We start from the raw sequence: 15427 nt of genomic DNA, 5'->3' as shown, positions 1-15427 counted from the left end.
ATTCAACCACGCTCTGGATCTAGTCTTTAAAAAATCAAGACTATGTGAAACAACTTTTCCTGACCTAAATGGTCATATAAATGATTAACTGGTAATCTTTTGGTCATTCGAATATATGTCTTCTATCACACTCACACACAGTCTAACCTGTGTACTCGTCTCTCCTGCAAGTCTGCCTCATAGTAGCCATGTTTGCAGTCTTTCCCCACCAGCTCGTGCGGGTGGGGCTTGTGAGGCGGGTTCTTGGTCACCAAGGAGACACGGACACGCAGGGGACCATTGTAGTTGTGCACCTGCATGGGAGCAAACCAGGTTAGCAGGATGTGTGTCATCACTCGCCACAAAATCTCCACCACTTCCTTTCCAAGGTGGGTCATGTCTAGATGGGATACAGCTTCTGTCAAATTTGACATAAATTATATATATTTTTACATTTTAGCTAACCCTAACCCTTTTCCTAAAATTAACCTGACACATGAATTAACCTAACCTGCTGTGTAAGGTATCCTAAACCTGCTAAAAAAAATGTCAATTTTAACAAAAGCTATAGACAAAACCCGTGTTGTGTAGTAGTAAAACAGACAGCTATGGTTATAACTAGACAAAATGGCTAATTTGCATAACACATTGTTTAATCATTTATCCATCAACTACAGTATATTAGAATATATGGTGAATGTAGCCTTGGTTTTGAAGGTCTCTGAACGTCTCAATAAACTACAGTGCAAATAAAGCATGGCCCCTTAATACATAGTTAGCTCAGTGTGCCAATTATGTGTCATTTAAGGGTGCCCTAACCTTGATGGCAGGGTGTGTCTTGGTGGTATCGTTGCTCTTCTCTCCTGGGATGCTGCCCGCCGAGCGCCCCTCACACTTGTACCTGAACCTCATGCCTCTCGGCTTGGGCTGCTCAATGATCTCTATGAAAGAATTCCCTGCAGAGAGAGAGAGAGAAATACACTGTGACCTTCATTCCAATGGGATCTCATTACTATCTCAATGTAACTGATTGGCACACATTCACAATCAATGTCTCAATAGTCTGAAGGCTTAAAATCCTTATTTAACCGGTCTCCTCCCCTTCATGTACACTGATTGAAGTTGATTTCAGTGTATTCATGGATGCCAAGGGAAGTCAGGCTTTTGTCTCTCTGTGTTTCATAATTTTCCTTCAATTCGCAAGAGGCTGAATGGGTCTCGCCGGAGAAAGCATCCGAGCGGGAAAAACAGCGCCTCTCTGTCTCTCTATGTGTAGGCCATCTATCTGATGCTGTCTGGTCAAAAAGAGTATGACATTGTTGTCGCCCGTAGCATTGAATATAAGGAAAGCTGACGAGCATTTGGCCTCCCTTGATTAATAAAAAAGTATTAAATAATAGCCACTCAGCATTGAGCTAAACTGAGTGAGCTCAACTGTGAATATATTGCCTGCTCCTGTTGGATTATTCAACCATTGTTCATTCGACGTAGTCTGCATCTGGGTCTTACCTTCATACCTGATAGATAGGGATTTGGACATGTGGTTTTACTTAATTCTCCGTGTTGGCCAATGATCATAACGGCAATTCTGATCCAACCATAAATTCATACATTGTGCCCCTGGCCTGAGACGATGGAAGTTCAATATTTACCTAGATGTAGAAGGCTAATGTTAACTAGCTAACGTTGTCCATTAAAGGAAGTTAGGCTAGCGAGCAAACATTTTAGCAAAGTACCCTACGACAACAAAAAATGTAAGCGTGACGTGTACTGTATCACAGAGTCATATCCATTTTCGTCAACATGAAAAGAGGTGAGGATGGCATTGGCATTTCTCAACAAGTAGGTTGAGTCAACATGTTTTTTCTACTTGCACGAACACACGAACACACACACACAGAAATTAGAACCATGGACAGCCACATCATATTTAGCTTACGTTGATTGGACTAAATTATTTTTGGTATCTAAGCATAACTGATTTTATGATGATGAAACGGTGCTGGAATAGTGGAGGCAGCTCCTGTTTTCTTTGCAACTTGTGGTAACTCTCTGTGGTTCTAAATCAGTAGTTGTATAGTCGTCCGAAAATGTCGGAAACATGAACTTGCTTGACCATGCTGTAGGTCATGTTACTGTTGTTCTCCGGTTATGTGATGAAACAAAAAGATTTCTGGCTTGGCTTCCCCAGTGATTTTACCCAGTGGTTTCATCTACTGGTGGATTTAACAGGTGACATCAATAAGGGAATCATACAGTACCAGTCAAAAGTTTGGAATCACCTACTCATTCCAGAGCTTATTTATTTTTACTATTTTCTACATTGTAAAATAATAGTGAAGACCATCAAAACTATGAAATAACATATAGAATCATGGAGTAACGAAAAAAGTGTTAAACAAATCAAAATATATTTTATATTTGAGATTCTTCAAAGTAGTCACCCTTATACTTGACAGATTTGCACACTTTTGGCATTCTCTCAACCAGCTTCATGAGGTAATCAGCTGGAATGCATTTCAATTAACATGTGTGCCTTGTTAACAGTTCATTTGTGGAATTTCTTTCCTTCTTAATGCGTTTGAGCCAATCAGTTGTGTTGTGACAAGGCAGGGGTGGTATACAGAAGATAGCCCTATTTGGTAAAAGACCAAGTCCATATTATGGCAAGAACTGCTCAAATAAGCAAATAGAAACAACAGTTCATCATTACTTTAAAACATGAATGTCAGTCAATACAGAACATTTCAAGAACTTTAAAAGTTTCTTCAAGTGCAGTCGCAAAAATCATCAAGCACTATGATGAAACTAGTTCTCATGAGGACCACCACAGGAAAGGAAGACCCAGAGTTACCTCTGCTGCAGAGGATAAGTTCATTAGAGTTACCAGCCTCAGAAATTGCAGCCCAATAAATAATTCACAGAGTTCAAGTAACAGACACATCTCAACATCAACTGTTCAGAGGAGACTGCGTGAATCAAGCCTTCATGGTCGAATTGCTGCAAAGAAACCACTACTAAATGGCACCCCCTTACAATTTCTGGTTGCGACAACCAATCATATTGCCGTCTGCAACCAAGAAGTAACCAAGAATTGCACTCCCCAACCAATCCGAGACGCCAGTGAAACCAAGAAGTAACCAATAATTGACCAATGAGGATAGAGCTATGGCAGGACCTTTAAACGCTAGAAGAGGACCATGGAAAAATATATTTCCTCTCAGGTCATTTTGTTTGAGTTATCTTAAGTAATGTTAGCTACAACTTTTTGTTGTCTGCTGTTTTCATTGATCATCAACATCAATTGGAATATCTAGCTGGTAAAAATATCTAGCTGGTTAAACCGTTAGTACGGTTAACAAGATTTACAGTGTAGTTACATTAATGCTATCTAACTCGTTAGTAAACTGGTGTTTTGACACTGACAGTTTATCGAAGTAACGTAGCTTAATGTCCGATGATTCTGACCATCAAAATAGTCTTAACCCCACGAACGTTATTTCCATACTTATCTGGAGTTATTATTTTCTTATTACCGTAGCTAGCTATCTAAACAAAGTGAGATTTTTATAGCTAGTAGTTTTTTCACTCAACTCAGCATCAGCAAACCACTCCTTTTCTCTTTTAATTCATTTTGCAAATTGGACTAGACATAGCTATAGGGCAAACACTGTCTTGATATCAAATAGGCTAGTATCATCATGTTAATTATGAATTAAATGGCACGAGTGATATCCTATGCACTTGCATCTGTTTGTGGTAGAATTGTGCTTTAGCAAGTAGCTAGAGATGAAAACATAGGTTGCTAGAGTGAAGGTCATCAGTTGGAACAAATTGTTCCTTACACTGTTCCACGCAAATACACTGGACAAATTTTATTTGTCAGATGCACTGAATACAACAGGTGTAGACCTTACAGTGAAATGCTTACTTACGAGCCCTTAACCAACGATGCAGTTCAAGAAAATACCTACAAAAATAAAAGTTAAAAAAAAAGACAAAATAAGAAAAACAAATATTTAAACAGCAGCAGTAAATAACAATAGTGGGGCTATCTACAGGGGGTACCGGTACAGAGTCAATGTGCAGGGGCACCGGTGTCGAGGTAATTGAGATAATTATGTACATGCAGGTAGGGTTGTTAAAGTGGCTATGCATCGATAATAACAGAGTAGTAGCAGCGTGGGGGGTGCAAATAGTCTGGGTAGCCATTTGATTAGCTGTTCAGGAGTCTTATGGCTTGGGGGTAGAAGCTGTTTAGAAGCCTCTTGGACCTAGACTTGGCACTCCGGTACCGCTTGCCGTGTGGTAGCAGAGAGAACAGTCTATGACTAGGGTGGCTGGAGTCTTTGACGATTTTTAGGGCCTTCCTCTGACACCGCCTGGTATAGAGGTCCTGGATGGCAGGAAGCTTGGCCCCGGTGATGTACTGGGTCATACGCACTACCCTCTGTAGTGCCTTGCGGTCGGAGGCCGAGCAGTTGCCATACCAGGCAGTGATGCAACCCATCAGGATGCTCTCAATGGTGCAGCTGTAAAATCTTTTGAGGATCTGAGGACCCATGCCAAATCTTTTCAGTCTCCTGAGGGGAATAGGTTTTGTCGTGCCCTCTTCACGACTGTCTTGGTGTGCTTGGACCATGTTAGTTTGTTGTTGATGTGGACGCCAAGGAACTCGGTCCTCTTTTTCCTGTAGTCCACAATCTACTCCTTTGTCTTGGTCACGTTGAGGGAGAGGTGGTTGTCCTTGCACCACATGGTCAGGTCTCTGACCTCCTCCCTATAGGCTGTCTCATCGTTGTCGGTGATCAGGCCTACCACTGTTGTGTCATCAGCAAACTTAATGATGGTGTCGGAGTTGAGCCTGGCCGTGCAGTCATGAGTGAACAGGGAGTACAGGAGGGGATTGAGCACGCACCCCTAAGGGGCCCCCGTGTTGAGGATCAGCGTGGCAGATGTGTTGTTACCTACCCTTACCACCTGGGGGCGGGACGTCAGGAAGTCTAGGATCCAATTGCAGAGGGAGCCGTTTAGTCCCAGGGTCCTCAGCTTAGTGATGAGTTTTGAGGGCACTATGCTGTTGAACGCTGAGCTGTAGTCAATGAATAGCATTCTCACATAGGTGTTCCTTTTATCCAGGTGGGAAAGGGCAGTGTGGAGTGCAATAGAGATTGCATCATCTGTGGATCTGTTGGTGCGGTATGCAAATTGGAATGGGTCTAAGGTATCTGAAATAATGGTGTTGATGCGAGCCATGACCAGCCTTTCAAAGCATTTCAAGGCTACAGATGTGAGTGCTACAGGTTGGTAGTCATTTAGGCAGGTTACCTTAGTGTTCTTGGGCACAGGTACTATGGTGGTCTGCTTGAAACATGTTGGTATTACAGACTCAGACAGGGAGAGGTTGAAAATGTAAGTGAAGACACTTGCCAGTTGGTCAGCGCATGCTCGGAGTACAAGTCCTGGTAATCCGTCTGGCCCAGCGGAATTGTAAATGTTGTCCTGTTTAAAGGTCTTACTCACATCGGCTGCGGAGAGCATGATCACACAGTCATCCAGAACAGTTGACGCTCTCATGCATGTCTCAGTGTTGCTTGCCTCGAAGCGAACATAGAAGTTATTTAGCTCGTCTGGTAGGCTCGTGTCACTGGGCAGCTCACGGCTGTGCTTCCCTTTGTAGTCTGTAATAGTTTGCAAGCCCTGCCACATCCGACGAGTGTCAGAGCTGGTTTGGTACAATTAAATCTTAGTCCTGTATTGATGCTTTGCCTGTTTGATGGTTCGTCGGAGGGTATAGCAGGATTTCTTATAAGCTTCCGGGTTACAGTCCCGCTCCTGGAAAGCGGCAGCTCTACCCTTTAGCTCAGTGCGAATGTTGCCTGTAATCCATGGCTTCTGGTTGGGGTATGTACGTACAGTCACTGTGGGGACGACGTCCACTTATTGATAAAGCCAGTGACTGATGTGGTGTACTCCTCAATGCCATCGGTAGAATCCCGGAACATATTCCAGTCTGTGCTAGCAAAAACGTCCTGCAGTTTAGCATCTGCTTCATCTGACCACTTTTTTATAGACCGAGTCAGTGGTGCTTCCTGCTTTAATTTTTGCTTGTAAGCAGGAATCAGCAGGATAGAGTTATGGTCAGATTTGCCAAATGGAGGGCGAGGGAGAGCTTTGTACGCGTCTGTGTGTGGAGTAGAGGTGGTCTAGAACTTTTTTACCTCTCGTTGCACATTTAACATGTTGATAGAAATTCGGTAAAGCTGATTTAAGTTTCCCTGCATTAAAGTCACCGGCCACTAGGAACGTCGCCCCTGGATGTGCGTTTTCCTGTCTGCTTGTGGCGGAATACAGCTCATTTAGTGCAGTTTTAGTTCCAACCTCGCTCTGTGGTGGTATATAGACAGCTACGAAAAAAACTGATGAAAACTCTGGGTAAATAGTGAGGTCTGCAGCTTATCATAAGATACTCCAACTCAGGCGAGCAAAACTTTGAGACTTCCTTAGATATCGTCCACCAACTGTTGTTTACATAAATGCATAGGCCCCTGCCCCGTGTCTTACCAGAGGTTGCTGTTCTGTCTTGCCGATAAAGTGTATAACCTGCCAGCTCTATGTTCTTAATGTCGTCGTTGATCCACGACTCGGTGAAGCATAAAATATTGCAGTTTTTAATGTCCCGTTGGTAGGATATACGTGCTTTCAGTTTGTCACATTTATTTTCTAGCGACTGAACGTTAGCTAGCAGAACGGAGGGCAAGGGCAGATTAGCCACTCGTCGCCTGGTCCTCACAAGGCACCCTGATCTTTTGCCTCGAAATATACATTTCCTTCTCCAGCGAATCACGGGGATCACACCTGGTCTTGTGTCAACAGTATATCCTTCGCGTCAAACTCATTGAAAAAAAACCTCTTCGTTCAGTTTGAGGTGAGCAATCCCAGTTCTGATGTTTAGAAGCTCTTTTCGATCATAGGAGACGGTAGCAGCAACGTTATGTACAAAACAAGTTACAAACGACGCGAAAAAACGGCAGCCCTACCCACCGGCGCCATCATCTTGACTGGTAATGGCAATATAATGCAATTAATAATATAATGCAGCATTTATATTTAATACAAACAGCAACACATTTCTCTTTGTGAAATGTTATTATAGAATTATTCCATACTCAATCCTGTGTATGCTCATATATTTATGTGTTTTTTTTTCTTTAGGGGAGCTGATAGGTTTGGAGTACCTCTTTGATCAGACTGGTTTGGTGCTGTAGGATTACAAGGCTGCCATTGAGGACCTGGAAACAGGTGATCCTGATGTCCAAGGGGAGGATGATGAGGGCTTTGTGGAGCTTGTGGAATTTCAGGACCTGACAGTTCCAGTGCTGGAGACAGCCCTGCCTCTTGTTGACACCTTTTGTCCTACTCCCACCCCCTCTACCAGAATCCAGTCCACAGCTGCATCAGTCAGTCCCCTGTCCTCCACTCCTGTTCGGGTTAACATTACTCCTTAGTCCAGGGCCATAAATGTTATTTTTAAAGTATGAATTGACTCTGGCAGTCAAAACAGCCAAATACACCTTCTGAACGTGAATCGATTCTCAATTCCGGTACGGGTTTAGAAACATAAAACACAGCAAAATTATTTCACATGCAAAATACACACTTACTGTACACTGTTCTAACACAGTTGCAGCCAAGCATATTTTTTTGTGACAACATGTTGCGGCGCCCTTCTTCTGTTTACATATACAGTGGAGAGAATAAGTATTTGATACACTGCCGATTTTGCAGGTTTTCCTACTTACAAAGCATGTACAGGTCTGTAATGTTTATCATAGGTACACTTCAACTGTGAGAGACGGAATCTAAAACAAAAATCCAGAAAATCCACAATTGTATGATTTTTAAAGAATTTAATTTGCATTTTATTGCATGACATAAGTATTTGATACATCAGAAAAGCAGAACTTAATATTTGGTACAGAAACCTTTGTTTGCAATTACAGAGATCATACGTTTCCTGTAGTTCTTGACCAGGTTTGCACACACTGCAGCAGGGATTTTGGCCCACTCCTCCATACAGACCTTCTCCAGATCCTTCAGGTTTCGGGGCTGTCGCTGGGCAATACGGACTTTCAGCTCCCTCCAATAGTTTTATTGGGTTCAGGTCTGGAGACTGCTAGGCCACTCCAGGACCTTGAGATGCTTCTTACGGAGCCACTCCTTAGTTGCCCTGGCTGTGTGTTTCGGGTCGTTGTCCTCAATGCTCTTACTGGAGGAAGGAGGTTGTTGGCCAAGATCTCGCGATACATGGCCCCATCCATCCTCCCCTCAATACGGTGCAGTCGTCCTGTCCCCTTTGCAGAAAAGCATCCCCAAGAATGATTTTTCCACCTCCATGCTTCACGGTTGGGATGGTGTTTTGGGGTTGTACTCATCCTTCTTCTTCCTCCAAACACGGCGAGTGGAGTTTAGACCAAAAAGCTCTATTTTTGTCTCATCAGACCACATGACCTTCTCCCATTCCTCCTTTCTGGGGATCATCCAGATGGTCATTGGCAAACTTCAGACGGGCCTGGACATGCGCTGGCTTGAGCAGGGGGACCTTGTGTGCGCTGCAGGATTTTAATCCATGGCGGCGTAGTGTGTTACTAATGGTTTTCTTTGAGACTGTGGTCCCAGCTCTCTTCAGGTCATTGACCAGGTCCTGCCGTGTAGTTCTGGGCTGATCCCTCACCTTCCTCATGATCATTGATGCCCCACGAGTTGAGATATTGCATGGAGCCCCAGACCGAGGGTGATTGACCGTCATCTTGAACTTCTTCCATTTTCTAATAACTGCGCCAACAGTTGTTGCCTTCTCACCAAGCTGCTTGCCTATTGTCCTGTAGCCCATCCCAGCCTTGTGCAGGTCTACAATTYTATCCCTGATGCCCTTACACAGCTCTCTGGTCTTGGCCATTGTGGAGAGGTTGGAGTCTGTTTGATTAAGTGTGTGGACAGGTGTCTTTTATACAGGTAACGAGTTCAAACAGGTGCAGTTAATACAGGTAATGAGTGGAGAACAGGAGGGCTTCTTAAAGAAAAACTAACAGGTCTTTGAGAGCCGGAATTCTTACTGGTTGGTAGGTGTTGAGAGACACAGATAGCTTTTTAGCAAACACGCGCTGTAACATGGAGATATGGCCGTGTGGTAAGGTAACATTAACCCTATAAAAGGTGTGTATAATTTTAACCTTTTGTTTAGAGAGTCTGGGCTCTAAACAAAACTCCCCCGTACAGAAGACGCTTTCATCCAATGACTCTTATGTGTAATGTAATGAAGTGAGAGTCATGATCAGCAGGCTATCTCAGGAGAAGCAAAGAGTTGGAATACAAACTAAATATACAGTGAGCTCCAAAAGTATAGGGATAGTGAAATATTTGGTTGTTTTGGCTCTGTACTCCAGCACTTTGGGTTTGAAATGATACAAAGTGCTGTCAACTTTAATTCGAGGGTATTTTCATCCATTTACAGCACTTTTTATTACACCACTTTTTGTACATAGTCCCCCCCATTTAAGTGGAACCAAAAGTATTGGGACAAATTAACTTATGTGTATTAAAGTAGTCAAAAATGTAGTATTTGGTCCCATATTCCTTGCACACAATGATTACATCAAGCTTGTGTCTCTACAAACTGTTGGACGCACTTGCTCTTTGTTTTGGTTGTGTTTCAGATGATTTTGTGCCCAATAGAAATTACTGTTTAATGTATTGTGTCATTTTGGAGAATATGTTTCTAAACACTTCTACATTAGTGTGGATGATACCAGGATTACGGATAGTCCTGATGAATTCTGAATAATGATGAATGAGAAAGTTACAGACGCACAAATATCATGCTGTATGACATAAGGGCTATGTTGAGAGGTAGCTTGCAAGTAAGCATTTCATTGCACTGTTTACACCCTGCTGTATTCTGTATATATGATTCATAAAATTGGGTTTGATTTGATTTGATTTTTGACAGTAAGGATGCTTGCCATTTCAGGAGACATAGTTCTGAAAGAGAGGACACCGGGGCTACTGTATATCTCTGGATACATTTATCCAGGAGGGCTGTACTGCTTCGAGTTGGATACCCAGCAACAAGGCACACTTGTTGGGTCAACATGAGATGCAGTTCAGCCTTTAGAGGAAGCAGACCTTCAAGTAGGTTGTTGAAAATGCTTTGTGGTATGCTGGGTATTTGGTGGCATCGATGAAGAGTGACGCAAAAAAACATGCTGCCAATCAGATGACTTTGAAGGAGTACCTGGAGGTCCCACCCCACCATCCAGTCCACACATCTACCGGCRTCAGTCCTCCACTCCTGTATGTACTACTCCACCACCAGCTGGGATTCTGTCCGTGGGCTTGACACCGGTGCCCGTCTGGGCCTCTGTTCATGATCTCCACACCGGTGCCCGTCTGGGCCTCTGTTCATGATCTCCACACCGGTGCCCGTCTGGGCCTCGTTCATGATCTCCACACCGGTGCCCGTCTGGGCCTCTGTTCATGATCTCCACACCGGTGCCCTTGTGGCCTCTGGTCATGATCTCCACACCGGTGCCCGTCTGGCCTCTGTTCATTGATCCACACCGGTGCCCGTCTGGGCCTCTGTTCATGATCTCCACACCGGTGCCCGTTGGGCCTCTGTTCATGATCTCCACACCGGTGCCCGTCTGGGCCTCTGTTCATGATCTCACACCGGTGCCCGGCTGGCTCTGTTCATGATCTCCACACCGGTGCCCGGCTGGGCCTCTGTTCATGATCTCCACACCGGTGCCCGTCTGGGCCTCTGTTCATGATCTCCACACCTGTGCCCGGCTGGGTCTCTGTCTTTGAATTCCACACCTATGCTCGGCTGTATCTCAGTCAGCCCCGTACTCTGCTCCTTACGGGCTGGGCATTCTGATGGAGCCAGCGATCAGTCGCTCTCCATTTTCAGTAAATTATATATAATTGTAATTATTTGTGTTCAACTGTTTGTCCCTCTGTGGTGTTTATTTAACTGTTTAAACAGCATAATTTGTCATTGATGTATTTCTCAACAGTATTTTCCCCTTCCTCTTAATTCACTCTGAGCACAAAAGCCCTTAGCTGAATTCTGTAATTACATTTTGATCAAGTGTCAGTCTTTGAATGCTCCATTCTATAAACTATTTAATGTTCCTGCTTGTGTGCCTTGTGCACTGATTTCAAACAATTAGAATATATTTGTCATTCTCACGTCTTCCTCCAATTCTGTGTCTTGAATTACTTTCTTGATTTACAATCAAAACAATTTAGCCAACATTACGTGTTCAATGTGAACTTGATATTAAATGTAAAGATTAAGCCATTTTTTGTTGTTGTTGAGATAAACAAGATTTAACTCCTGTGGTGTTTAGGCTTAACACATTTAGGCTCCCCTTCTATAGGTTTGAATCCTGTAGAGGGTGAGCGGTTTGACAATAAGAGACGGGTTTTCATTCGGAAAAGTTATGGATGATGACGACAGATTTACGGGCTGAGAGGAACAATGATTGTCGGATGAAGCTCAATGCTTTTCTACTCTCAGATTGTCACGGTAAGGAAAATAAAGCATTAAAAAACAATTAAAAGCTAAATACAGCCGTGTCGGGATTCGATACAGGGTCGACATCGGCTAGTATGTTCATTCTTGGTAGAAAATGCGCCCCGAATTCGCTACGCTTGTTAATTCCTGGTGGCACATCCTCGACTGATGAGCTATATCCTTGGCGCACCAATAAGAAGAAGAGACTTGCTTGGGCCAAGAAACACAAGCAATGGACATTGACCGGTGGAAATCTGTCCTTTTGGTCTGATGAGTCCAAATTTGAGATATTTGGTTCCAACCACCGTGTCTTTGTGAGACACTGAGTAGGTGAACGGATGATCTCTGCATGTGTGGTTCCCACCGTGAAGCATAGAGGAGGTGTGATGGTGCTTTGCTGGTGACACTATCAGTGATTTATTTAGAATTCAATGCACACTTAACCAGCATGGTTACAGCTGAGCGCAAACCAGATAGGATATCATTTGTTTTTCAACAGGACAATGACCCAACACCCCTCCAGGCTGTGTAAGGGCTATTTTACCAAGGAGAGGGATGGAGTGCTGCATCAGATAACCTGGCCTCCACAATCACCCAACCTCAACCCAATTGAGATGGTTTGGGTTGAGTTGAACTGCAGAGTGAAGGAAAAGCAGCCAACAAGTGCTCAGCATATGTGGGAACTCCTTCTAGACTGTTGGGAAAGCATTCCAGGAGAAGCTGGTTGAGAGAATACCAAGAGTGTGCACAGCTGTCATCAAGCCAAAGGGTGGCTACTTTGAAGAATCTCAAATATAAAATATATTTTGATTTGTTTAACACTTATTTGTTTACTACATGATTCCATGTGTGTATAAAGAAAAACCCTTGAATGAGTAGGTATGTCCAAACTTTTGACGAGTACTGTAGCTTTCACCTGGATTCACCTGGTCAGTCTATGTCATGGAAAGAGCAGTGTATGTATATCGGTATGTGTTTCAAAATAAAGCTGATGCTTCACGTGAATACAGTCATGATAAGGGAGAAGCCATAAAGTGAACAGAGACAAACAGAAAACAGGTCAACAGCGTGATATAACTCCCCTTACCTTGTTTCAAAGGGGGCTGTCCCCATCCATACATTCCTATGGAGATGGGAGAAATTGACACAAAAACATTTACTAGAACAAATAAGTCAGTAAGAAACAACTATCAACCAAAATCCACAACCCATAATTCCCCTCAACTATTCTCAGATGAGAAAAGGCAGACAAGAACTGCTAACGTTGAAGATCACAACAGCTTCGCGGTACAAATGCAGCTCCTCCATAAGCAGAAGGGTGTTAACTAAAAGTAGAAGTTAAAGGGGGAAGTTCACCCTCAACTCCTACACTATGAGGTCTGGAGATTGATGGTTTTCTGTTCTACCTGATAATTAATTGCTCCCACCTGGTGTCCCAGGTCTAAATCAGTCCCTGATTAGAGGGGAACAATGAAAAAATGYAGTGGAACTGGTTTCGAGGTCCAGAGTTGAGTTTGAGGGCCCTGGACCCTTCAAAAACCAAAATGTGCACCCATTGGGGTCCTGAGGACAGAGTTTGGGAAACCCTGATTTAGATGTAGCTTATAAGAGAATTCTACCCCCTATTTTCGCATTGAAATCCAGGAAGTAGATTAATGCGTGCAGCGAGTCGGGTCGTCACTAGTTACCACAGCCACAAAGTCATAAAACCTGTCTATCTCTACAATTTATCTTCTTAAATGTGATTTTAATTATAACCTTAACCTTAAAAGTAGCATTTTTATATAAAAATACAGAAATCTAAATACTCAAGCAATGGACCTACAAACTGTCTGGGGCGATGACAAATGGCTAGGCAAGTGTTATAAACGGCCTAGGAATGTTTTGGGGTGAACTCCCCCTTAAATATAACTTTTTTTGTTTTTTATTTAACCTTTATTTAACTAGGCAAGTCAGTTAAGAACAAATTCTTATTTACAACGACGACCTAGGAACAGTGGGTTAACTGCCTTGTTCAGGGGGAAAACTACAGATTTTTACCTTGTCAGCTCGGGATTCAATCCAGCAAACTGGCCCAATGCTCTAACCACTAGGCTACCTGCTGCCCCAAATATGCAAAGCTAAATGCATTGAAAACAAAGGAGGTTCCTCTAAAACACAATAGCAGGCAAGGTATAACTGCTCATAATGTCTGAGTGAACTGCGGATTAATAAAGAAAAGTAAACACAGAGGAAATAAAGATAGTCAGATTACCGTTATTTTTACCACGTGACATCACTTCTATTGTGTCTGAAATAGTTCAATAGAGCAGTCGGTTTATAGAACACATCTAAAATACAGACGTTTTCTAGTTCATGGGAAAAGGACTGGAAACTGTTTCTTCCTTGATAGTCTATGGTCGATTCTGCATCAACTGGGTAGACAAGATTGATTACACATGGTGTTTGAGCATGGATTGAGTTGAGTGTTATTACATGACATTAACATTTCTAGAAAGCTTTCAAAGCCTCCCTTATGTTGTAGCTTTGATGATTGTATAGTTAACTTTGACAATGATGTTCAACTCCTGATAAAACAGTATATTACTCGATTTTCAGACTCATTTTTAAACCAATGTAAATAATGCAGCAGGAACGAAAACATGTATAACTTAGGCTATATTGACAATTAAGTAGTGAAAGTGGGTGCTCATCAAAGCAAATGTATTTATAAAGCCCCTTTTACATCAGCAGATGCCACAACGCGCTTATACAGAAACCCAGCCTCAAGCCCCAAACAGCAAGCAATGCAGAAGCCCACTGTTACCAAACTAAGGCTATCTTCAAAGCGAAAGTAACGCCCTGGCGACTCAAATGACAAACCTAGTGCCTTTATTATTTCAATGTGCCATCACCGACTGTCCCACACGTGACATATTACAAGAACGTTTCCTTTTTTCGAGGGGCAAATGTGTGTGAGACGCGCCTCGCGCATGTGTGTTGTCCATTCCTCAGTGGTGTTGTAGAACTGATTTGGTTACAAAGTATCCAGCTTGTTGACGTTCGACCTTCAAGCCTATTAGGTCACATTGTTGTTGCATTGCTTTATTAACCTGTTATTAACCTATCAGCGCAAAACCTCGCTGTGACGACGTATGACGATTTCCTAAATGTCATACATTGTAAACATTTAGGCATTAAACATACAGCTACATCTATCAAATAGGCATATGCAATGTTGTGTAAACATTATGACGTCATTTCGGGGACATTGTCCCCTTAATAATTAAGCTAAGCGTCAACAAAGTTGTATAATTGGTCATACAAGGGAAATATCTCCCTGCGGCTAAAGTCAAATATATCGGAGAATCGCGTAGCCTAGGCCTCTTGACTGTCGCACTACCCTAGTGTTGGGATAAAAAAGGCATCCATAATGTGCATAGGCTATACAGCTTCAATGTCACGAAGGATCACGTTCTACTAGATATGATGTAAAATAATACATCTATAATAGATGTGGGCCTATCTCAAACCATGTCCAACTTCCTAGTAGGCTACAGTGCTGGCAAGTCGCGGACAGTGATCTCCATTATGTTGTATTGACTCCTCCTGCGGTAGTACAAAACCAATGGTATCGGGGCTTCCCCCTTGTGCGCAAACAAGTTGCTAAGCTTCACACGAGACTCGAAAATGCATTTACTTTGAGGATCAGTTTGTAAACAAACTTACCATCCATTTCCGACTTCTACTTCTGCCACGTTGGTTATTGGAATAGCCTTTCCCCTAGGGTGTTTGTCCCTTGAAAACAGGTAAATTTGTAAACTTGTCGTGACAGATCGCTCTTTAGCCACCTCCGCCTTGAAGTCTCCAATGTAACTTGCCACCACCCCC

General features: G+C 43.0%; 1 protein-coding gene across 2 annotated transcripts in view; it reads right to left on the bottom strand.

Moving 5' to 3' along the window:
• Positions 1-15427, bottom strand: part of LOC111955077 (transcription factor p65) — a 22442-nt gene extending 7015 nt beyond the window's left edge. Inside the window, exons 1-4 of one of the 2 annotated variants that reach the window (XM_023975160.2) lie at positions 15266-15427; positions 12645-12680; positions 799-935; positions 148-293 (exon numbers count right to left, since the gene is read on the bottom strand). In XM_023975160.2, coding sequence (XP_023830928.1) covers positions 148-293; positions 799-935; positions 12645-12680; positions 15266-15272 — 326 coding nt within the window. In that variant the 5' untranslated portion in view covers positions 15273-15427. Of the gene's footprint in view, positions 1-135; positions 294-798; positions 936-12644; positions 12681-15265 lie in introns of both variants that reach the window. The other variant, XM_023975151.2, reaches the window with a different exon arrangement.

This window comes from Salvelinus sp. IW2-2015, linkage group LG3 (genome assembly GCF_002910315.2).
Source record: "Salvelinus sp. IW2-2015 linkage group LG3, ASM291031v2, whole genome shotgun sequence".
Classification (NCBI taxonomy): domain Eukaryota; kingdom Metazoa; phylum Chordata; class Actinopteri; order Salmoniformes; family Salmonidae; genus Salvelinus; species Salvelinus sp. IW2-2015.
This window is presented reverse-complemented; position numbering and strand designations above follow the sequence as displayed.